The 22,605-nt window shown below is 62.0% G+C and overlaps 1 protein-coding gene across 2 annotated transcripts in view; it reads left to right on the top strand.

The window, feature by feature from the left end:
- The first annotated feature begins 305 nt into the window (after positions 1-305).
- The window catches only part of TNS1 (tensin 1), a 273,763-nt gene continuing 251,463 nt past the window's right edge, over positions 306-22,605 (top strand). The window contains exon 1 of one of the 2 annotated variants that reach the window (XM_074967030.1): positions 306-455. In XM_074967030.1, the coding sequence (XP_074823131.1) occupies positions 360-455 (96 nt within the window). In that variant the 5' untranslated portion in view covers positions 306-359. Of the gene's footprint in view, positions 456-19,284; positions 19,498-22,605 lie in introns of those variants that run through there. The other variant, XM_074967029.1, reaches the window with a different exon arrangement.

The following is a 22,605-nucleotide window of genomic DNA, read 5'->3' on the forward strand; positions in this document are numbered from 1 at the left end:
CTGCTGGCTTCTGCTGCCTGTCCCGCAGCCGGGGTCTGGCTGTGCCGCCCGCCAGGGAGCGGGGAAGGTTTAGCCGGCGTCTCCGGCACCTGGACGGGACGCACAGCGAGGGACTGAGGGGCGCTGGCCCCAAGAGCTGCACCCAGGTCGCTCAGGAGGGGCTGGGAGCTGCCTGATGGCCACCCGGCTCTGCGGTGCTGATGGCACGGTGAGGGGCGGTCGGGATTAGCCCAGCCATACGCCGGGAGCCACTGGTTACCTCAGAGCTCAGGAACTGCCCAGCATCCACTGGAGTTTTAGCTGGAAACCACCTTCCCCTGGGGGCTGCAGATTGCGGGGGAGCCGGGAAGGAGTGAGCTATGACCTGTCTCGGCTGGTGCTTCGGCTTGATGATCCGCTGGGGGAAGTACCTCTTCTCCTGCATCCTGCCCCGGGGCTTCTGCCGGCCCAGGAAGGTAAGTGGGGACAGGGGGCGTGGGACAGGGAGGTTGCGGTGGGGGGAGCCTGGCTTCGTGTCTGCAAACGTGGTAGCCCCTGGGGAGCCCTGATTTTCAGGGGTGCCGTTGTGGGAGGAGGGGGTAGTGGGCTGGCTAAGGAAGGGCAGGAGGTTGCCCGCTGTGGGGGGATCCCTGTGGAGTGGGGCATGTCGGTGGAAGAGCCCTTGTGTGGGTGGCCTGAGCCGGCGCTGTCTCGGGCAGCAGAGGCAGGCCAGCCCGGCTCTGGGGTCTGAGATCCAACTTTCTCATCCTGAAACCATCCCTGCTGCTAGCGCCCCTACGTGTCTTTCCGCTGGCCTGTCGTGCCCCCCCATGGGAGGGGACCCCACTGTGGGGTCCTTGGCCTGGCCAACAAAGGGGGCCAATTGTACTGGTGGGTGCCAGGCTGAGACCCCCCCCAAACTCATTGCACGTAGCCCCTGAGCAGCCAGGGCTGGGTGGCAGCTGGGCAGAGGTGCCCTCTCCCATTGCCAGTCCCTTAAGGTGCCCGGACCCCACCACTCACCCTTAGTGGGTTTTAGTCGGGCAGCGCCCAATGCTGGGGCCTGCCCAGGGAGGGGGAGGTAAGTGGTGGCTGGGGGACCTGGCTGCATGGTGTGCAGGGGTGTGGAGACAGGTGGGGAGAATGGTGAGGGGCCTAGGGCAGAGACCCTGGGAACAGAGTGAAAAGGGCCCGACCCTGGAGAGGGGCCAGGTGAGGGGAGACTGGATTGAATCCTGATTGGGGCCCAGCAGGGAGAGCAGGCGATGCTCGTCTCTCTCAGCAGGGTCATGGGGCAGCTGCTGAGCTTGAAAGGTGGCAGGTTCGATAGTGACCCAGCCTTGTGAAGTCCCTGGAGGAGGCCCAGGACACTGCTGTCCTACTTCAGCGCAGGGGGCTGGATTGGAGGACCGCTCAAGGCTCCTTCCAGCCCAACAGGTCAGTGATTTAGGGCCTCTCCACCATGGCTCGCGGCAGTACTAGGGGTTCTCCCCAGACGTTTCCTGTTCCATCAAGACTGCAACCTGCTACTGCTTGGCGAACCCGGCGGCAGATGGAACGAGCGTGGCTGCAGCTGGGTCCATCCGGTGCAGGCTTTTGCTGGCAGCACGGGCCTGTGCTTGGCCCTGTTAGTGTGACCAGTAACCACCGCCCGCTCTCCCAGCTGTAGCTGGGAGATTTAACTTTTCGTTCTCCTTCTAAAGAGTGCGTGTGTTTCCCCCACACCCTGCCCACCCCAGACCTGCTCTTTCGCTTCTCAAACAAAACCCGGCTGGCATCTTACAGCAGTGGTATTATGAAGCACTGGCTTGTGCCTGAGGTCTCCCCTGCTCTCTAGTGGTTGGACTCAGAACTGCACTCTTGTGTGTCCTAGACTCTATACTGCTAACAGCAAATGGGGATTCTCTGCTCTGTCCCAGATGGGGCTGTGAAGTTCCCAGTGTCGCTGTGAGGTGTTGGCTGGCCGGGTTTGTGGAGTATTGTGGTGTGTAGATATACTTGCTGATAAGGGCCCTACAGAAAGCTCCGGGAGAGTGGCTTGTCTTCAATAAGGCGCTCCAGGGACTCCGAGATGGCTGCTAACAATCCAGTGTGTGAGATCTCCTCTCTGCACACCCCGGCCCTGGGAGGGGTGGTGGAGGGGCTCGTGAGCAGGCAGTGTCCGGTACGCCATATTGCTGTAATCGGGGCTGCCGCTGGGGGGCGCTCAAGCCGCAGGGCCAGATTGTCCATCCCGACCCCACTATAACTCTAGGGAGGTCAGAGGAAATGCCCCTGATGGACAGTGGCTCCTCCCAGTGCTCATCACACCTTGGCTCGAGAGGGGCGGGGGACGATGGATAGGAGCGAGGCCTCTGAGCAACGAGCTGGCCAGGCCTGAGCAAGAGAAGGGTTCCTGCTTGCAGGGGGGGAGGGGGCGGGTGGGGGGTTGTTTGGCTGGAGTCTGAGAAGGTTTCCCAGATGCGGGCCTGGTGCGGGGTTTGCAAAGGGGTGCAGAGTCCGATCTTGATGCCCCTGGCTGGCTGCTCCCTGTCCGGCAGGGCTAGCATCCAGGCAGGAAGAGATGCCGCTTTGCAGGTTGTCACGGAGCCCCCGGGCGATGCTCTGGAACTGCTCCCCATGAAGCCAGGTAGGACTCTGGGGAAGTCTCCTCTCTGGGAGCAGCCTGTCTGCAGGACACACAGCTCACCCGGCTTCCCCCTTCCTGGGTCTGACCTCAGAGTATTCAGCATCCTCTGCCCCTCCATGCGCTTCCCACAGCGAGTCCGCCCAGGTGGGGTCCTGGGGAAGCCAGAGGGTCCTGCCCCCCAACTTCACAGTCACACGTGACTCTCAGCCAGCCAGGAACACAGAAGGTTTATTAGACGACAGGAACATGGTCTAACACGGAGCTTGTAGGTGCAAAGAACCGGACCCCTCAGCTGGGTCCATTTTGGGGGCAGTGAGCCAGACAACCCCGTCTTCCCTTCACTCCATGTCCCAGCCAGCCCCAAACTGAAACTCCCTCCAGCCCCTCCTCCTCTGGGCTTTGTCCCTTTCCCGGGCCAGAAGGTCACCGGATTCCTTTGTTCTCCAATCCTTTAGCTCTCACCTTGCAGGGGGGAAGAGCCAGGCCATCCGTTGCCAGGAAACAGGGTGTCGGCCATTCTCTGTGTCCGGACCCCTGCACACCCCTGCCCTCTAGGGCTCTGCAACAATCATACCCCCTTATCCCACCCCCTAGATACTTAAGAACTGCCTAGGGGAAACTGAGGCACCCCCACAATATTCAGAGGAAACATTCAGAACAGTCCCACTTCGTCACACAGGTGACCTGCCCTTAGGTTGGGGAGCTCAAACATGGCCTGATCGGAGCTCTGCCCCTGCCTCTCTCGGAGGCTGACAACTGATGCCCGGGCAGCAGGCAAACGGGGGCAGTGAAATGTTCTTCCCGGACCCTGCAGGATCCACTGATGCCTCTGAACACTGAGCAACGCGCTGACCCTCGTCTTCGCCGTGAAGCACAGCCAGGGTCTTCGCTGCTCGTGAAACGATCGGAGAAATCAGATCTGCTCCTGCCCTCGTGCAGCAGCTGGCAGGACGGTGCACGGCTGGGCCCTGGGGGGTGGGGGGCGCGTTCCCTAGTGCTTTGGCTATCTAGTTGTAGCGTGTGTGTGTGTGAGAGAGAGAGCACTGACTGCCCTAACCAGGGTGCAATCTATTATGTGTCTTAGCTCCTACGCCACTAAAACCAAAGAGCGATTCTTCTGAACGTAGATAGGACGGCTGGGCTGGTGAGACAGATGCTGGCACTTGGGGGATCTGGATTCAGCCCAGCCTGTGGGGCCTTGGGCCTGTTGCTGCATTTCTCTCGCAGTCTATAATGGTGATACTCCCTTTGTTTAGCCTGTGAGCTCCTCAGGTCGGGGCTGGTCCCTTGCTCTGTGTCTGTGCAGCGCCTGGCGCCCCCATCTCTGCTCCTGTCAGGTCATGTGTCACAAGTTCCGCCCTCCCTGCGACGGGTCATGTTTCAGGTTGCTGGAGCCATATGCGCTGGACCCCAAACTGATCTCAATCTGTTACTGGCATTCCCAGGCCCTGCTGCTCCTTCATGGCCCAGTCCTCGCTGGCGCAAGCAGCTCCTCTCAGTCTAACGTTTGCCTGTCGGTTTCACGGATGTGCCACTGTAGATCTAGGATGAGCTCCAGGCTCTGAGTCGAAGGCATCCTGCAGCAGGGAGTCCCGTGGGTTACGGTGCTGAGAGCAGCCTTTAAACCCGGCCTGGTCTGACCGTGCCACCCGTTTGGCTCCAGCCCCGGGCGAACACCTGTCACTCCCCAAACAAGTCGCCAGAGCTGGTGACACTGCCCAGGGCCCAGCCCAGGCACCCCGCCCCCTCTGTCATCCCATAATAGGGAGAACAAGGGGTTGCGTTGTGAACCAATCTCCCAATGACACAAGAAGCTGCAGCCCACTCGTGAATTTGAGCTCTTCGGTTGGCTGCTTGCCCCCTTTACTCTGCCTTTGGGGGCAGAGCAACCAATCAGAGCTGCTGCAAGAAGCCGGAAGAGCCCCCCCCCCCCCCCCCGAGAATGGCTTCAGGTTGCTGAGAATTGGGGGGAGCAAAGACGCCAGCTGCTCAGGGCAGCTCCTCCCCTGCTCCCCCTCCCCTTCTGTGAGCAGTGGGGACAGGAAGGCACCTCTGCCTCCTGCAATGCAGGGGGGAGGAGCCCCCTCCGGAGCTGCCCCCGACTCTAGAAGGGGCAGAGGGGACCACGCTGCAGCCGCCCCCACCCCCGGGGGTGGGAAGAGCCCCAGGCAGAGCAGAGGGGAGGCTGTGGGGGGGCAGAACCAATGGCTAGCCAGGGTTCATGTTGTCTCCTCCAAACGCACGCAAGCAGCCAAGAGGGCTACAGGGGGATCCCGGCGTGTTCCCGCCAGGGGAGGACAGACGGGGCGTCCCCCGGCGCATTCAGGCCGCTGCTGCGTTTGCTCGCTGCTCTGTTCGGTGCAGCTGGCCCAAAGCCTCTCCTGCCCGGGGCAATGGCTAGTCCCGGGGCAAGGCTCCTGGCTGGCTGTGCAGTGCGGGAGAGGCCTTGCAGTCTGTCTGCATGGCCCTCTCTCCTGCGGTGTTCGCGGCCCCAGCTCTGCCAGCCTGACTCCAGGCTGAAGGCAGTCGGGGTGGGGTGGCCCCGTGGAGCCAGCAAAGGGCCCCAGCTCGTGGGCGCTGCCCCCTCCTCCCCAGCAGGGGATACGTGTTTGAGGTCCCCGTGGGTGGCACATGGCTGGAGCTGCAGCCCCAGGTCTGGGAGCGTCTGGACACCCTGTGCCAGACCCACACGGCACCGGCAGCCCCGCTGGTTTGGAAAGGAGGCGGGAATGTTTTCAGGAATGTGGGACTGCCCCTGAGGCTGGGGACGGAGGGAAGCCTGGGTTACCCGCCCAGGGCGGCTGGTCCTATGGCACTGGCAGAGCTGTGAGGAATTTTGGCCTGAGCCACTGGGCATCCTGCCTTCCCCAGCGGTTGAGCTGGTGAGCTGAGCCCGCTGCATGCAGGGTAAAGGGCCGCCCCCCGCTGGCGGTCACGTGGCAAGACCTGCACTCGTGGTGTGGGAGGTCTGGGGGTCTGTCCTGGACCCCCACGTTGGAGTAGGAGAGAGATTTTTACCTAGGGACAGAACATGGTGTGGGTGACTCAGCAGGGGGCACTGGCCCCGAGTCCCTTCAGACCCCAACACCCCAGTGGCGTGCTAGGGGGTGGTGTGCTGCAGGAGGGGCCGTGTGCCATAGGGAGTGTGAAACGGACCCCTGGAAGATACTCAGCGAGTGGGTTTCTGACGGGGAGAGCTGTTTAGATCTGACCAGGACACCACAGCTAAGGTGGATACATGAATTTGGCCTGCCTGCCGGTCCTTCTGCGTTCCAGCCAGGCAGGCTGTGAGGAAAGCCAGTAAGAGCGTCGCTGTGAGCTGTTAGGCAGCTCCTGTGTTCTGCCCCAGAAGTTGCTGCATTTCAGTGGCAGGTGAAGTGCTTTGGGCAGGATGAAAGGTCCCGGAGAAATATTTATCGCCACTTTCCAAACCATTAATCGATCCTCCAGCAGCCCTCTAGCTCGGGAAAGGTTGAGGCTGTTTTACAGCTGGGGAAACTGAGGCAGAGAATTTGTGACACTGTCTGAGTTGGGGTCAGCTCTTGGGTGTGTTCCAGTGCCCCAGTCCTGTGATGTGGCCTGTAGCGCCCACTTCTCTGCCCTGGAGCAATGCGCCATCTGTCGGTGTTATCAGTGGGCGCTGGTGGGCCCAGCCACTTGCCGGCCACGGCCCCGAGCCTGTTTGGCCGGACGATACAAGTGCCTGAATGCAGCCGGCTAATAACCGTGTCTGCTAGCGTCTCCCTGCAGCCTCCCTGGAAATCTGCCCACAACCTGCCAGCCACGACATGTCTTCAGCAATGCAGCTCGCCGTCACGCCCGGGGAGCCGGTGGTGGCTTCTGAGCCCTCCCGTTCTGTCCTGGATGCCGAGAGAGCTGGGGAAGGCGCCCAGCACTGGCAGCCACTCGGCATCCAGGACACCCGCAAATGTGGCATTCAACAGGCTGTTGCTCCTGGTGGGGGGTGGGTGGGTGTGTGTGTGTGTGTGTGTGTGTACACATGCACTTAAAAGAATATACAGCAACTCTGAGCTCCCCCCTTGCTGGATGTTGGGCTTTGGGGCCAGGGACGTGTTTGCGTTTGCAGGGCCCAGCGCCTGATCTCAGCCGGTCCGCTTGGTGCTCCTGTGCTGCCAATCGGTGAGCATCTGCCAGCCAGCGCAATGAGCCCCCGCGCTCCCCGGTACGCTGCGAGGACGCAGGCTGGCAGCGGGCTCTGGCTGTCTAATCCAGGCCTGCCTCGGCATTCCTGCCCATCGCTCCGCTCTGCGTGGTCCCGGTTACGGCAGAGCCGTGCTTTGCTCCCGCTGCTTTCGAGACAAACGACGGGGGAGGCCTTTCTTCAGCTAAAAGACCCGGGGATTTATCTCCTCCTTTACAGGCTGAGCAGCGGCTGTCAGAGGAGCCTGTGTCCCTAGTTCTTACGCTTTCTCTCTCCCCGCTTTGTGCTGCCTCCCGGGTGTCTGTACTGAGGCAACGAGCTTCTCACTCTCTCCAGCCTAGCTTCAGCCTGGCCCCGTTCCCAGAGTCAGGTGTGCACGGAGCACCTGACGGATGCTGCAGTGCTCGGGGGGCTGCCCGGCGCGCTGGGCCATTACCGGACGCTCAAGGCAAATCCAATGCTTTCCGCCTGAAGTGCTTTCGGCGTGGCTGTGTGGTCCAGGGGTTAGAGCGCCAGACTGCCAGCTGCGGGGCCCAGGTTTCAGTCCTATGTCTGCAGCTCCTGCTGGGTGACCGTGGGCGTGTCCTTTCCTCTCCCTTCCTTTGGCTTGTCCGCTTCGCTTGGAAGCGCTTCCAGGCTCTTGCTGGGTGTCCGTGTGGTGCCGTGCCGTGGGGCTGCGGCAGTGAGCTAGGCCTGGTGGCCGCACCCTGGGATTTGGGACTACAGGGCCCAGGTTCAAGCCCCGCTCGGTGATGTGCGGTGGGGCTGCCCATGTGGGCTGACCCAGCTGTGCGAAGCACCAGGAGTTGTCTCCCTGCTGCAAGATTCTTGGGAAGGACAAACTCTCCCCCCCTCCTTGCAGAGACCCCCCTCCCCCCCAACTATTGGGCAGTTTGCGGTCATTTGTAGCCAATGGTGGACACGTTTTTTGCACAGGGCAATGAGAAGGGGAAAGTGAGGGTGGAGTCTTGTAGTGTTTGAAATTCCCTTTCCTGGTTCCCGCTGATGACTCTGAGATTCATCTGGAAAGAATCTGACTCTCTACGAAGCTCTTAAAATGTTCCACAAGAAACCCCGCAATTGCCCAAAGCTGTAAAACGCTTGTGACGTGTATCCAGTGCAGCATAACCTCCCTCTGCAGGGCAGCTTTTATATCCACTGCAGCCGGGGGGGCTTTGGGGTTGGGGGGCACAAGACAGCAGAAGCCGTATGGTGTAAATTACCAACCGTGCCGGGGGAAGCATCGGAGGGTGAATAAATGAAAACAGCTGCCTCGTGGGGTGAATAACGGAGGAAGGGAGAAATGAAGAGACTCAAAAGCAATCTGTTCGCACAGGGGCCAGGAGAGGAGAAGGAGCAGTCACGAGGCACAGGGGTTGTATGGAGGGTATTCCAGAGAACTGTAGCAAGGCCTTGCTTGATCCAGCATCACAACCAGCCCCTGCCTCAGTTTCTCCTGTTTGTACTTCTCAGGCTGCACCCAGCTGCTTGCAAGTCCATTAACGCCAGACCATGCAGAGCAGGGTCGCTCTGCCAGGCCCATGCTGGTCCTCTCCCCGATCTTCTGGCCCCAAGTCTCCCCATCTCTGAGGGAGCAGGCTCCTTCTTCTAGGCAGCCCTCCCCGCAGGCTCTGATCCCCAAGCCAGGGCTGGATGACTGAGCACAGGACCGGGTGAAACCCACCCCATGCCAAGAACGATGCCGCAGGGATGTGGAAGAGATGCAGGGGAGGTTGGGGCTCGAGGAGTGGGGGGCAGGGGAGTGCAGAGAGAGGGGCATGGAGATCGGCACCAACTGGCCTGAGCCAGGAAGTTTGCAGCCAAGGGCGGTTTTCAGGGAGATGCTTTATTTACATTTGGAATGAAATGCTTTTGCAGAAGTAATATGGGAATACATCTCTGGAACATGAAAGACATTGAGAAGCGGGTGTGTGTGTGTGTGTGTGTGAGAATGGGTGAGTGGTGCCCTCTATTGGCTGGAATCAGAACTGTTTGCCTGTGTGTCCTGAGCCCTGTACTGCTAACCGTAAATGCGGATTCTCCTGTTGCTCAAGTTCCAGAGGCCTCCCTTTTGGAACAGGAGGATCTGAATGATGCCCTGGCGGCTAGAGCCAGTGGCCTTGCCTGGAGCGGAATTTGGCCCTTGCTGTCTGTTGCAATGGCTCTGGGATGGTGGCAGCGTGGGGAGGCCAGGAACGTGAATCTAGGTGGTGCTTTCGCAGAGCTGGAAGGGGCCTGGGGCTGGCAGCTTTCTTTAAGACCTGGAGCCGGTCCAGTCCCTCCCCTCCAGCAGTGCAGCGAGTACAAACTATCGTATCAGGGACAGCAGAGGCCCGTTGTGTGCTGGAATGGCCCGTCCTGTGGCTAGCTTGCAGGGACCTCTGCGTTGTCCTATTAAAGCTGCTGCATCAGCACCCCCCGGCTCTTTAATTAAAGCCGGGCCCTGCGCGGCTGTTTGGCGGGCAGAGTTATTGTCTGCTAAATGAGATCTTCCTGAGTGGTTTTCACTGGGAATTAATCTTGCGGCTGTTGGCAGCTTAATGGCTCACCGAGATGCTATCGGCCGGTCCCCGTCTCGCCTTTCTTGCCTGAAGTAAGATGTGGGGCTGCCCTCGGATCCATGGGGCCTGGCGTGGGGCTGCTCTGTCTGATCTTCTAGCGCCTCTCCCGGACCCCCTCCCTTTCCAAAATAAGAGTCCGAGGGAAGGAGCCCAGCCCTGAAATAGCATCCGAACGGTGCTGTGCAGAAGGGAGGTGATCTCGCTTGTTTCGGATCACGGCACTGTCTGCCCAGGGTTGGGATGGCCGGCAGGGCCATGAGCTGTCTCTGGTTCGCCCGACTCTCCATGGGAAATCTGGCCTGAATCTCTGCAAGTTTGTGTTGTAGTAATTTAGCATCTCCCCCCACTAACGGATTCATTTTCACAATGCCCTGAGAGGCAGGCCAGGGTTGTTATCCCCCTGTAACAGATGGGGGAAACTGAGGCACAGAACTGACAGGACTGGCCCAAGGTCACCCAGGGAGCCTGGAGCAGAGCTGGGAATTGCACTCAGCTCTCCTGCATCCTAGCCCTGTGCCTTACCCACAGGCTGGCCTCTCTCATTTGCAAATGTCCTTGAGATGTGGGCTAAGCAGGAGCCCCGAGAGGGGTGGTCAGCAGTTTGGGGGCTAGGCTGGGACTCAGCTCCCTGCTCTGCCACGGAGTCCATGTGACCCATGCCTCAGTTTCCCCTTCTGTCCAATGAGGATGGCACAACCTCCCCCTGCGAGCTAGGGAGGTGCTGAGGATAAATACATTCAAGAGTGTGAGCTGTGGGGGCCGGATAAGCACTTTGGGGAGACGGCGCACTCCGGTTCTGGCTCAACCCTTTCTGAGCCCCTTGGGCCCCACCTGCAGTAGCTAACGATGCTGCCTTGGGGGTGGGTAACGAGGCATCAGTGGCTGCTTTGCTCCCTTGGCTAAAACCAAAACGTGACGCCCAGTTGTGTCTCTCCCGGTGCTCGGGCTCTGATTTGCTGTGTGTTATGAGCTTTGGCACTGGGTGTCCGAGCTATGGACCAGCCTCAGGCCTCCTGCAGCCCCCTCCTCCAGTCCCCAGCCCGTGCATCTAACCTCTCCCGTCTCCCTCCCCTCCTCTCCTCAGGCCGCGCTGCGGCCCTTTGCACAAGCTGGCGCGAGAGCCGTCTCCACCGCAGCGTGGGTGAGTGGCCGGTGGATCGGAGCGGAGCCCGGTGCTTGGGGATGGCGCAGGGACGCTGGATTTCTTCGGGAGGGGGCTTGCTTCTAACGCGGGAGAATCCTGGCTGCGAGCGATGCTGGCGGCCGAACTCCAAGGGGTGTGACACGGGGGGTGGGGGTGGCAGCGACCAGCAGGGGTGAGGGACACCAAGCGAGACTCACCCGGGTGTGGTCTGTGGCTGTCCCTCGCGCCAGCTCTGCCTCTGGCCCTGCTGCGGAGGCCTCTGGGAAGTGGCTCGTCCCAGAGGAAGGTGGCTCGGGGCGGGGGAGGGAGATCAGTGCTGGGTGCGGGGGACGGTGGTTCGGGGAGCTGGGTGTCTGAACCGGGCTGGCTTTTGGCAGGGGGATCTCGGGAGGGGGTGGCTGACGGTGCCCGGCTTCTCTGGCCCCCTGAGAAGGGTGGGCTGGCTCCCCGCCCCCCTGCCCAGTGTGGCTCAGCTCGGTTGCTAAGTGGCCAGTTCGCTCGTTGACCTGTCCCAGCCGGCGCCTGCTGGCCAGCGGGGGACCCTGGCCTGCTGGAAACCAAGAATGGCCAGCAACGGGGCGTCCGGCGGCTCCCCCCTCTAATGAGCCCTAAATCACGCTAATGGCCCGCGCCCACTGTCCCTTGACCCTTCCCCTGCCCCTCTGGAGGGGCCCGGCCTCGCTGTGCTGCTGAATGGGCCGCGGGGGAAGATTTATGGAGCCGATGGGACTTTGTGAGGGCGCCTGCCACGCCCTCTCCCTTACAACGGGCCACCTGGGCCATTGCGAGCTGTGATTAGTGAGCCAGCACTGACGGATGAGCCTGTGATTGCCCCCCAGCCCGGTAGGGGCCCCCTGGGGAAGGACACAGCCCCTCCCCACCCCAGGGACTAATGAAGTCCCTGATTTAGGGACACTTAACCAGATGCCCCGGGAAGGGTCTGATCTGCCTTTGTGTTGGGCTGGCAGGGCTGCCCCAGCTCTGGGGGGGCCCCGAGCAGCTCTCAGGGGGCCCCAGCCCTGGAGCACAGCATCCAGCCGGGGCACCTCGTGACTGGAGGGCTCTCTGCAGCCCCGACGGGGGTCAGGGAAGAGAGAAGTGATAAGTGGGTGATGAGTGGGTGGGGAGCTGAAGTGGTGCCCACGCCTAGCTTGGCCCGAGGCTGAGTGTGTTCTGGGCATTTAGCCGTTGCTGGCATGGCACCCATGCAGCCCCCCAGCGTAGATGTGATCTGCCCCGGGGGCTGCTGGTTTGCAGCTGCAGGAGGCTGTTCTGATGCCAATCACGCTGCCCCGGGATTTATCGTCTCTCCGTTGGGCATTTGCAACAGCAAGTTCCAGCGATGGCTAAAATCCCCGTGTAGATGAGGCTGTTTCCAGCCAGGGGAAGTGGCCCCAGCGTGTGTGGGTCTGGAAGGAGGGGGAGGGATTGATCGGGGGCCGGGGTGAGAAGGGTCTGGCTTTGGGTTGCAGAGAGCCACAGGGGTTGCACTGGGCTGGGGAATCCTCTCCTCTGGGGAAGGGGTCGGAGCCCCACTGGCACAAATTAAACCAGTCCTGTCCCTCTGAACTGCTTGAATTCCCCCTCTCGCACCCAGCTCCGCTCAGAAACGCACCAGCGTCTCCTTTCGTTTCACCAACCCCCCTCCCCTCCCTGCCCTCTGCCCCCAGCAAGGGCTGTCTGCTTATAAGGCCTTCATCACCCTAGCCCCATCTCATCCCTTAGGCCAGGTGCTCAACTGCTCCGTGCCTCAGTTTCCCCACTTTACAAGTAGGTGGCCTAACTCTCCCCTCAGTCCCCATGTGGGGCACTCAGCTGCTGAGGGGGCCCGAGAGAGCCCTGTCCAGAAATGCACTGCACCGCGACCTGGCTGTCTGTCGTTTCCCTGCGTCCCCCTGCCGTAGCCGAAGTGTCCATGGAGCGCCGCGGGAGGAGCCAGAAGGGGGCAGATCCCAGACTTGAGTGCAGCTGCGTGTCGTCCTGGCTGCAGCGTGACTGCAGCCACTGGGGGGGACCCAGCGGGGGGGGGGTCCACTGGCAGGCCACGGGGCTGTGGGGAGTATGGTGAACGAGCCCCGGTCTCTCCTTGGCCCTGGAGAGAATCGGCCATGCAGGCAGGGGCTGGAGGTGGCGATGGGTGAGGGTCCGGGGGGCACGGTGGGGTCCTGTGAGCCGCTTGAAGGTGGCGAGCGCTGCGGGGACAGGTTGCCCAGAGGCCATTTGCCAAAACTTGACCCAAAGACAGTGTCACTTCCTGTCTTTTTCTCCCCCGTTCCCTGCATCCTTTCCCCGGGGGGCATGGGGTGTGCTAAGTCGGGTGACCCCTCCCTGCCTCCCTTCGCGGCTCCTTCACCTACCTGGGAAGGGGTCCAGGCAACCTGGGACTGCATGCTTTGAAGCCCCTCCCCCCGAGCGAGGCCAGGGGCTCTCAACCTCGTCCATATTCTCCCCTCCCCCTCCCCCAACCCCATGCCCATCTCTCTGGGCCCCCCCTTTAGCCAGAAGGGAAGGGCAGGGTGGCTGTGGGGTCGGGGCTTGGGATTTCTTGGGAGCAGGTCTAAAGTCCCAGGGTTTGGAGCCGGCGAGTTCTTCACTGGCTCTCCGTAAAGCCCCCCGGAGAGTCCAAGTACCATAGGGCCCCAGGATGCTGCCCAAAGGCCCTAGGCAGAGAACCCCCTTGCTCTTCTCCAAGGCTTCGTGGGGTTTCAGTCCTCTGTCTCCGCTGATGTGGTGGTGCTGGCCCCCAGGTCCCTGGGGAGCCATGCCGCTGCACCGGGAAGGAAGGGACTGGGCCCAACAAGCTCCCTGCGCTGGTGCAAAGCGGGGTTTACGCAGGTGCGGCATGCCCACACAAGGGGTTTGCACCCGTGTGGCTGAGCCTCATCGGGGGAGTTCTCCCCCAGCACAGCCCCCTCCCCTGCTGAGACCAGGCTGGAGCCTCTGCACGCTCCCGGGAGCCTCCCAGCCCTGCCAGGTGGGTACCTGATGGATTCAGCCACGCTCCAGCACTGATCGTTAACGGCCAGTTTCCCGGCTCAGGTTAAAGCGGGTGTGGGGTCACAGGTCCTTCGGTGTCTTGGTGGGGAGCGGTGCTCGGATGCTGATCCAGACTTCCCCCAGATGCGGGGGTGTTCAGATCTGGTTTTGGGCCCATCTCCTGTGGGTCATTTAATCCAGCTGAGGTCAGTCACTTGCCACACGGTTACCAGCGTGCGCCTCTGTGGTCCACACCCACGAGCAGGGCCATGAAGCAGCTGATAGTGAAGCCCCTCCTTGGATCTTTGCCTGCTTCTAGACCGGCCCAGAGCTCAGTGGAGGCTCGGAAAGGTCTGGTGAACTTTGCTTGGGGCTTTCCTGGCCGCCTCTCAAGGAGGCGTGGGGACCCACCCCTTCCTAGCGAGGTGACGGAGCAGCAATTGGAGGCAGGGAAGAGTCGCCCACCGTCGCTATTTCGAGCCCAGCCCGAGGGGGCCCTTAGCAGGGATCTCGGGGCTCGTTTGGGTGGCATTGCCAGGCTGGTTTGGCAGAGCCAAGCCCCAAGCGTGCGCTGCCTTGGGGCGACCTAGCTGGGAAGTCAAGTGCCTCTCTTCGCTGATGTAGTTACTGGCCTCCAGGAGCTGTCCCACACCGACAATCGATCCGAGCGCTCCCGGGACGGACGCACCCCGCCAATGCGAGGAGCCAGCATGCGCGTGCCCCTGAGCGATTTGATACCCGACCGCCATGAGTCAGGCGGGCGTCATTTTGCCGTGTAGACGTGGCCTGAGGGATGGAGAGCTGCGGCTCCGAACGAGGGCCTCTGCGCATGTCTGGGTGGAGAAGGTGGGAGCTTGGGTGGCCAGTTATGGTTGGCCATATTCCTGGAGGTTTCATCATCTTTAATTAACGATTCGGCTCTAATTCCTGGAGACTCCAGGACCATCCTGGAGGGTTGGCAGCCCGGCTCTTCGCTTTGCTGGGCGTTGAACTCTCGGGGCGGGACTGGGCCCTTTTCATGGGAGGGGAGCGCGGGAGCAGCCAGCAGTGAAAGCACTTACGGGGCGATAAAGAGCTTTAATGAGCCGCAGGCCCCGCAAGCTGTAAACCGATAGCGAAGGGGAGAAAGCAGGGGTGCCAGCCGGGGGCGGGGAGGGAGGTTTGGATCCACGCCGAAAGCACCTGAGCTGCTCGGGCTGGGAACTGCCGTTGGAACGAAAGGGATTTCGTTGGTTTTCCGCTGAGCAAAACCCTTTGGGTGGTCGGGGCGTCTCCGTCAGCTCAAATACGCTACGACCGGCACCGGTCCAACAGCACCGTTCTCCCCCCTTCACACCAGACCCTTCCCAAAACACTCTGCTATCCCTGCCCGGAGTTGTAACCTGTTGGATGCTCAGCGCACAGGGGCCCCCCGATTTATGGGGACAAGGGGGAAGCCAGACTCTCAGGCGGTGAAGCGGTGCCATGGATTTCTGGCTGGGCGCTGGGCCGGTGCTGGGGGCGGGGGAAGCCTGGAGGTGTCGGGGCGGGAGCCTGCGTCTCTGTCAGGTTTTTGGTGACGTCCCAAGTTTTCCATTTGTTTCCTCCCTAGGGAAGAAACTCAAAGTCGCCGGGCGCGATGCAGGAATCCCTGGGCTGGGTCTGCTCTGGGCAGGGGATCAGGCTTGCTAATGGCCCATCGGGAGGGATGCGGCTGAGCTGCGGAGTTTGGCTCCGGGTCTCCGCTCCCCCTGGGCTGGAGGGGGGCCTGGCTCTAGAGTGTTGGTTTGGGGCTCTCTTCCCAAGCGGTGCCCAGATCAAGGTGGGGTATGCAGCGAACACCCTTGCGCTGCCCCTGCCCTCCCCTCCCCTGCGGCCTCACCCATGCCCCGCCCCTTCTCTGAGGCCCCACCCCCCATCGTTTGCTCTCCCCACCCTCCCTCACTAGCTCATTTTCACCAGGCTGGTTGAGGGGGCTGGGGTGCGGGAGGGGGTGAGGGCTCCAGCTGGGGGTGTGGGCTCCAGGGTGGGGCCAGAACTGAGGGGTTCAGAGTGTGGGAGGGGGCTCCAGGCTGAGGCAGTGGGTTGGGATGCAAGAGGGGGTGAGGGCTCCGGCTGGGGGTGCAGGCTCTGGGGGTTTGGGATGCAGTGGGGGGCTCCAGGCTGGGGGGTGGAGCCAAGGGGCACTCTGTGCTGGGGGTGCAGGCTCCAAGGTGGGCCCAGAAATGAGGGGTTCAGGGTGTGGGAGGGGACTCTGGGGTTGGGGTGTGGAGGGGGGTGGAGTGAGGGCTCTGGCTGGGGGTGTGGGCTCTGGGGTGGGGTTGGGGATGAGGAGTTTGCGGTGCAGGAGAGTGATCCGGGCTGGGACTGAGGGGTTTGGAGGGTGAGAGGGGAATCGGCTGGGCAGGGGTTTGGGGTGCATGAGGGGGTGTGAGGGTTCTGGCTGGGGGTGAAGACTCTGGGGTGGGGCTGGGGATGAGGGGTTTGGGGTGTAGTAGGGTGCTCCGGGCTGGGACCGAGGGGTTCGGAGGGCGGGAGGGGGATCAGGGCAGAGGGTTGGGGCGTGGGAGGGGGTGAGGGCTCTGGCTGAGGGTGCGGGCTCTGGGGTGGGGCTGGGGATGAGGGTTTGGGGTGCAGGAGGGGGATCAGGGCTGGAGCAGGCGGTTGGGGGTCAGGGGTGCAGACTCTGGGCAGCGCTTACCTCAAGCAGCTCCCGGAAGCAGCGGCAGGGACCTCCTGCCTGAGCCTGGTCCTGCGGGGCCAGATCCTCCATGAGCCTGCAGCAGCCTCTCCATTGGCTTTGGCTCAGGCCTGGAAAGTTGGGTGAAGCCCCCTTGTTTCCGGGTGCTTCTCGGACCCTGGAGCCCTCGGCTCTGCCCGCCTGCCCTGAGCGATGCCCATTCTCCAGCAGCAGCAGGGCACGGAGCCCCTCGCTGGCCGGGGTCCCTCGGCTGGGTATCTGGGCAGAGCCTCTACCCAGAGCCTCAGGGGCGATGGTCTCTCCAGCTTCTCATCTCCCCAAAGCTGGAGGGCATGTCATTTCCTCCCCACGCGTCCAAGCCTCCCCTGCCCCATCTGCCCCCCCCGCCTCACCCTAGGCACCCTGGTGCTTTCCCTCCCCAATATGTCCTGGCCCCCCTCTTTGGTCCTGACTCCGCAGCCCCTACCCCGCTACTTCGTTTCTTCCATGGCGTCTCAGCCTATCCCTTCTCTGATGGGTCCCCAAAGTCCCCTGCCCACTTTGCGGCCTCCTGGTCCTGCTCTGGTGCCCTGTGGGGTGTCCCCCGCCTGCTCCTGCAGCACCTCCCCAGAGGGGCATGGGCTGATGGGCCAGGCCCTCCGTCCCCAACGGGAGCCAGGGGTTGTTGGAGCCAGGGTTGCCCTCAGGGAAGGGAGCCCGGCGGGTGTGGGGGGACTCTGTGCAGGGGCAGGGAGGGGGCTGTGTGTTCCCAGGCAGTGGGGGAGGCAGGGAGCCGGGGTGGTCCCGTCCCGCTCTTGGCTGCCACGGCCCCATATAAAAGGCAGCATTGTCTGGGGAACACAAACAGGGGCTCGCCTGGCCCTGCCCGGCTCGCAGGCTTTGTCGCGGGATCCTATTGAGCTTGGGAGGGAGGGTGAGAGGGGCTGGGGCACAGCGAGAGGGGAGGCAGGCAGACAAGCAGAGCAAGGGGGGGCAGCCTGGCTCTCTGGCTGCTTTAGCAGGGCCTGGGGTGCAGGGTGGGCAGAGGGGGGCTGTGACAGGGGTGGGGTTGCAGAGGGGGAATGTGTGAAATGGTGGGGGAGGGGTAGGAGGGTACGGGGGAGGGGATGTGTGAGTGGGGAAGGGGGCGAGGGGTGTGCACCAAGGTAGCGGTGCCAATTCTCTGGCCCCACGGGCACTGTGAGGGCTCGTAGCGCAGCATCTCTCCCCCTTGCCCCCCCGCCACAAGGCGGCTGCTGCGGGAGCCTTTGGGGTACAGATGTTTGGGGCGGGGGGCTGGAAAGCACCCCCACAAGAAAGGACCCAAGGGAGCGTGCAGAATCCTTCCCGGCCTAGGTGCGGGTGATGGCCAGGTGTCTGCCAGGCCCCAGCCATGTGCCAGGCACCAGAGGGCACGGCCCCTTGACCCCAGGGGCGTTCTTCATTGGAGGAAGCAGCAGGTGGGGGTGGCTGGGGTGCTGTGGGGAGGGATGTAATCCATGAAGGGGTCATTCTGCAGCATCTCCCAGGCCTGGGCCAGCGGCTTTTGCTTGCCCGGGGCATCCTGGCATGTCCGCAACTCAAGCCATGATGGCGTGTGTGGCGCTGGGGGGAGGGGAGCTGGCGTTCCCTGGGGCTGGGGTCGGTGTCAGGCCTCGATAAAGGCTCTGTTGTGTCGTGGAAAATTAACCACGCGTTGTGTTTGGCAGAGGGCAGGTTGGCAAAAGTTCACTGTAAAGGGGAGGGTTCAAAGCTTTTGAGAGCCCTTGGTGGGGAAGAGCCCCCAGCGCCCCTCCCTGCATTCACCCTAGCTGCAGGACAGCGGCAAGGGACCAGCCTGCTCCCTGGGTATCAGGCTGAGCCCCCCAGCTCCCCCCTCCCCTCCCCAGGACTGCAGGAAAGGGCTAAACTTTGCAGTGTTTAGCCCCAAGCAGGTTCCTCCTTCCCCCTCCCCTCCTCTTTGCGTCTTTCCTTGAGAGCGGCCGGCCCCCCTGCTCCTCTGGGCCCAGGCACATGTGGAAGTTGGATGGGAGAGACCGCGGGTGTGTTGGTGGAAGGAAATGGGAACCAAATGTTGGCTTGGACCTTGAGGGGAAAATGTGTTTGCAGGGCGAAGCTGTTCTTACCGAGGGCCTGGCTCGGGGGAGCCGGGCGCGCAGCTGGTTGGAACGTGCAGGAGCCGATGGTTGGCCGGAGCCCTGTGCAGCTGGAGAACGGCGCCCGGCTTTGCTGGAACAGGGGGGTTCCCGGTGTCCCGGCCTGGCTGGCGCTGCCCTCGGCTTTTGCAGGGCTCTGGGGTTCCCTCAGAGGTTTGTGTCCTCTGGCTTTGGGCGACTGAGCTGGGCAGGAATAGGGGAAGTGCAACAGGCCGGGCAAAGTCTCCCCGTTTTGTCCGGGCCCAGCTATGCAGGGTGACCGGCTGGCTGGCTAGCACGGGGGGCCGGCAGTGAGGGGACCCAGCTATCTCATCACCAGGTGGCCCATTCCAAGGCAGGTTCTCATCTGATGGCTGCTTGGAGTAGTGCCCACGTCCCCCGACCTCCACCCCAGCTGGTACTACCCTTCTCGCCAGTTCCCCTGAGAGACCACGGGCTGAACGTCCACAGAGACTCGACCCCCGAGGGCCTTGGGCGGGGGCTGCGTGCTGTGGGCAGCTCAAAGTCTGCCCTTGTTCCGGGGACACATGGGGGACCTTGGTCTCAGGCTGGCACCTTTCTACCCCCTCTGCCAACTTTTTCCAAGCAGGGAGGGAGCTGGGAAATGGCCCGTTGAAACCCGGCCAAGTCTGTGCTTTGCCACCAGCCTGAAAACGGATCTCTCCCGGCGCTGAGCTGGGCCAGAGCCAATGCGCTGGGGGGCTGAGCTGGGAACCGGATCTGCACCCAGACCTGCTCCCGGCCCTGCAAAGCGAAGGAGCCTTCGGCAGGTCCAAGGTGGGGCAGGTGGAGAGGGGATTGCCCCGCTGGGGGAGGTCCGCCCGGGGGGGCTCCCAGTGGGGAGATGGGGCTGGCAGATGCCTGGGGAAATCCGGGCGCTTGGGTTCTTTAAAGAAGGGCCAGTCTATGCAGCCGGGGGAGGATTTTGTAGGCGCCTGGCAGGGTTTTCCTCCAGGCACCGCCTCCTCCTCGGAGGCGAAGGAACTGACCCAAGAAGAAGAGAAAAGCTGGAGTGACAGGGGAAGGAGGCAGGGACTAGCGGAGCTGCTGAGAAACACACTCGGGTGCTGCCTGCCGGAGAGATGGGCTGGCATCTCTTCTGGCGGGGCTGGCCCGGCTGCCCCACCGCCGCCCCGCGCCCTGGGCTGCCATGCCCACGGTGTCGCTGAGCCTGCCAGGGGCCCGAACTGGCGACAGGATGACCTGGGTTTGCTTGTCCTGCATGCTCTGGGTAGGTGGAAGCCGTGCGACCTTGCCTGGGGACAGGCCGTTCCCAGAGCCTTCCCCAGGGATGAAATTCGAGGGGGGGGGTTGGATTTACGGGGGGCTGGCAAACGACTAAACTGGCAAAGCTGCATGGAGCACGTGGAGGGGGATGGGGGAGTTGGGGGGGGAGGGAAATCCCTGCCCCCCCCCACTCTGGGCTGAGCTGTACAGTCACCAGCTGGGGGTGGGACGGGACATGCTTCCCGGGGGGGGGGGGGCGGGGCGGGGCTGAGCCCACGGCCTAGGCTGGGTTGATTTATGGTCTCTTGGACTGAAGTTCCCGGCAGGGCAGCTGCGGGGGGAGTGTGTGGGGGGTGCTGTTTCTGTCACCCCCCCCCCACCCACACACACAGACCAGTAAATGGATCGATTGCCAAGTGTTGGTTACAAGTGTCTGCAGCTCCAGCTGGCGAAGGGGGAGCGGGGGGACTGCAGGGGGGCGGGAATAGCAGCACTGTGACCTAAGAAGGGGGTTCCTCTGGAGGCTGCTTTGCAAGGAAATTCTTGAAGCTCTCCGGGAGCATGTGGCTACCGGTGCTGCTAGCCAGCTGGCCGTGCTGGGGACGGGAGGGAAAGTCTTGGGCTGGGCCCGGCTCTTCTTGTCTCTTTTCTTTACTCCTTTGCTAACTGCTCCAGCATCACTTTTTGGGGTGCCTGATTTTGCATTTCGGGGGGGGGTTGTCCCCCTGGGGGTCCCTGCTCTTTTCTCCCCTCCCCTCCCCACAACCTTGGAGGGAGCTCAGCACCTCGCAGGGTTGGGCCCTGGGAGCTGAGGCAGGGTCAAGGGAAAGTGCCCCCCGGTGTGGGAGGTGTCTATGTCTCGCTGTAAGGGGCTGGGGGAGGGATAGTCCCCTTGGGATAGATGGCATCTTCCCCCCCACACACCCCACTCCCACAGTGCCACAGACCGTGGGGCATGGCCGGGTGACTGGTTGCTGGGGGGAATGGGATCAGATCCAGCTGTGGGGCTGAGCTGGCGTGTGAAGATTTGAGGGGGGGGCACCTGGAGTTATGAAAGGCCATTGGGGGCAGATTTTTCAGAGTTTTATTCTTGTTTCATTGCCAACAGGCCTGGGAGCCTGGCCGTGGCCCCGGACCTCACTGCGCTAGGCGCTGTACAAACCTAGACCCACTGGAGAGTCTGTGCCCCATAGCTCTGCTCTGTGGCTCTTCCATTGCCCCCGGAAGCCCCTGCCTTTCTCTCTGCCCACCGTGACACCCCAGTGCAGCCCCCTCCTCCAGCGAAAGTCCCACTCATGCCACTGGTGAGACTGGGAGTGGGGGTGTCGGGCTCTTGCCCTGTGGGACGACAGCTGGTGACAAGCGATCCATTCTTCCCAGAGCCCCTCCACCCCGGCCCTCCAGTAACCCCCCTTGGTAGCGCCATGGCCCTGTTGCCGTAAATGCTTTGAGGGGTCCTGGGCTGACAGAGCCAGGAGGGGCCGGGAAAGCTGTCCTCGGCCAGACCTACCCGGGCCCGTCTCCAGCTAGGCTGGACCGAGTGCTGGTGGGCAGGGTGGCTGGCCCAGACGGGGCCTGTTCTAACCTCACGGGGCGGAACCAGCAGCTGGGGCAGGTGGATTTGGAGGTGGTGACAGTCCAGGGATAACAGGAGGCCCGGGAGGAGTGTAGGCGAATCGGGGACATGACAGCAGAGATCGGCAGCTAGAATGGGGGTTGGAGCTTTCTTCCCCCACCCGACTCTTTAACGAGCTAATGAATAACCCGCTGCTGACGTCAGGGCTTGCGGGGGTGGGGGGGGGAAGCTCTTCGCACCGGTCTAGTCCTGCTTGTTCGAGGTTGAGCTGGGGCGCAGAGGATGCCAGGCCGTCTCCGAGAGGAGAAGCTGGGGACCCATGCAGGGGAAGGCTGGGCAGGCAGCTCTTTGCTTGGGTTCTGTCTCCTGGATCTCTCTCTCTCTGGGGCGTTGCCTATGCTAGGACCCCCGTCCCTTCCACGGTCGCCCGCTTGCAGGGATCATTGGTGCCGGTGGGGCTGGTCCGCCTCTGGGCACGATCTCCATTGCTAGTGAGGAGATGCCGGTGGGCAGGGGCAGGATCCGAGTGGCCGTGGGTTCGAGGGGCCGAGTGGCCTCTCTGAGCGCTTTGGGGTCCAACCCTGCCACTCCCGTGGGGAAGGGCAAAATCTTTTTCGAGCCGTTCAACACCTGAGTGAGCTGAAGCCTGGGAAGAGGTGGCCTGTGTGATCTGCATTTCCAAAGCACCCAAGAGTAGAACCTCCATTGTGCCAGACGCAGGCCAAACAAGAGACAGGCTGTGCCCCACAGAGCTTGAACAGAAAGACAGACAGAGGGTGGAGGCGGAACGGGCACTTGCCTGAGATCACCCAGCAGAGCTAGTTGCAGAGCTAAGAATAGAACCCAGGTGTCCTGACTGCCTTAGCCACTAGCCCAGCCAGCCTCACAGCAGCTAAGCTCAGCTGTGCATAGATCTCTGATCTCAGTGGCTCTCTTGGGCTGGGACAGCCTGTTTTCTGGACTTTTGAAAATGCCAAGTGGGATTTAAAGCAGTGGGAGCGTGGTGAAAAGCAGAGGGGAGCTGCTTCCTTCCAAATACATCACAAAAATAGTTTCTGAACACTTCTGCCTTGTCTGTATTATCAGGGACAATTCTACCATCCTGCTCTAGTACCCAACCTAGACCACAGCTAGTTTCTTTTGTTCCTGACCGATTAAAACCACAAGTTCTTCTTATCCTTAACCCAACTAGCCAATACCTTTAGCTTCCCTTATCAGTTGTCTGCACGTTATAATGGCTCATTCAGAGATGTTGCTATCAATGTGCCCCTCTTTTCCATGTATGGTTGGATCTGGGGTGGAGTGCTCTTTAATGGTCAGAATAAAAGATGGGGAGTCAGGACCCTGGGTTCTATTTTTGGCTCTGCTACTCGCTTTATCTTTTCACAATTCTCCCTTTGCTTTTGCCCGTCTGGGAGGCCCATTGTGTCTAGATGTTTTGGGGTATGGGTGGGGAGGGGGTGAGTTGAGCAATGTCACCTCTCGTCTCCCGCTGCAGGGACTTCAATGCTGTCCTCTTCCTGGCTTATCTTGTAG

Source organism: Natator depressus, chromosome 11, assembly GCF_965152275.1.
Source record: "Natator depressus isolate rNatDep1 chromosome 11, rNatDep2.hap1, whole genome shotgun sequence".
Taxonomy (NCBI): domain Eukaryota; kingdom Metazoa; phylum Chordata; order Testudines; family Cheloniidae; genus Natator; species Natator depressus.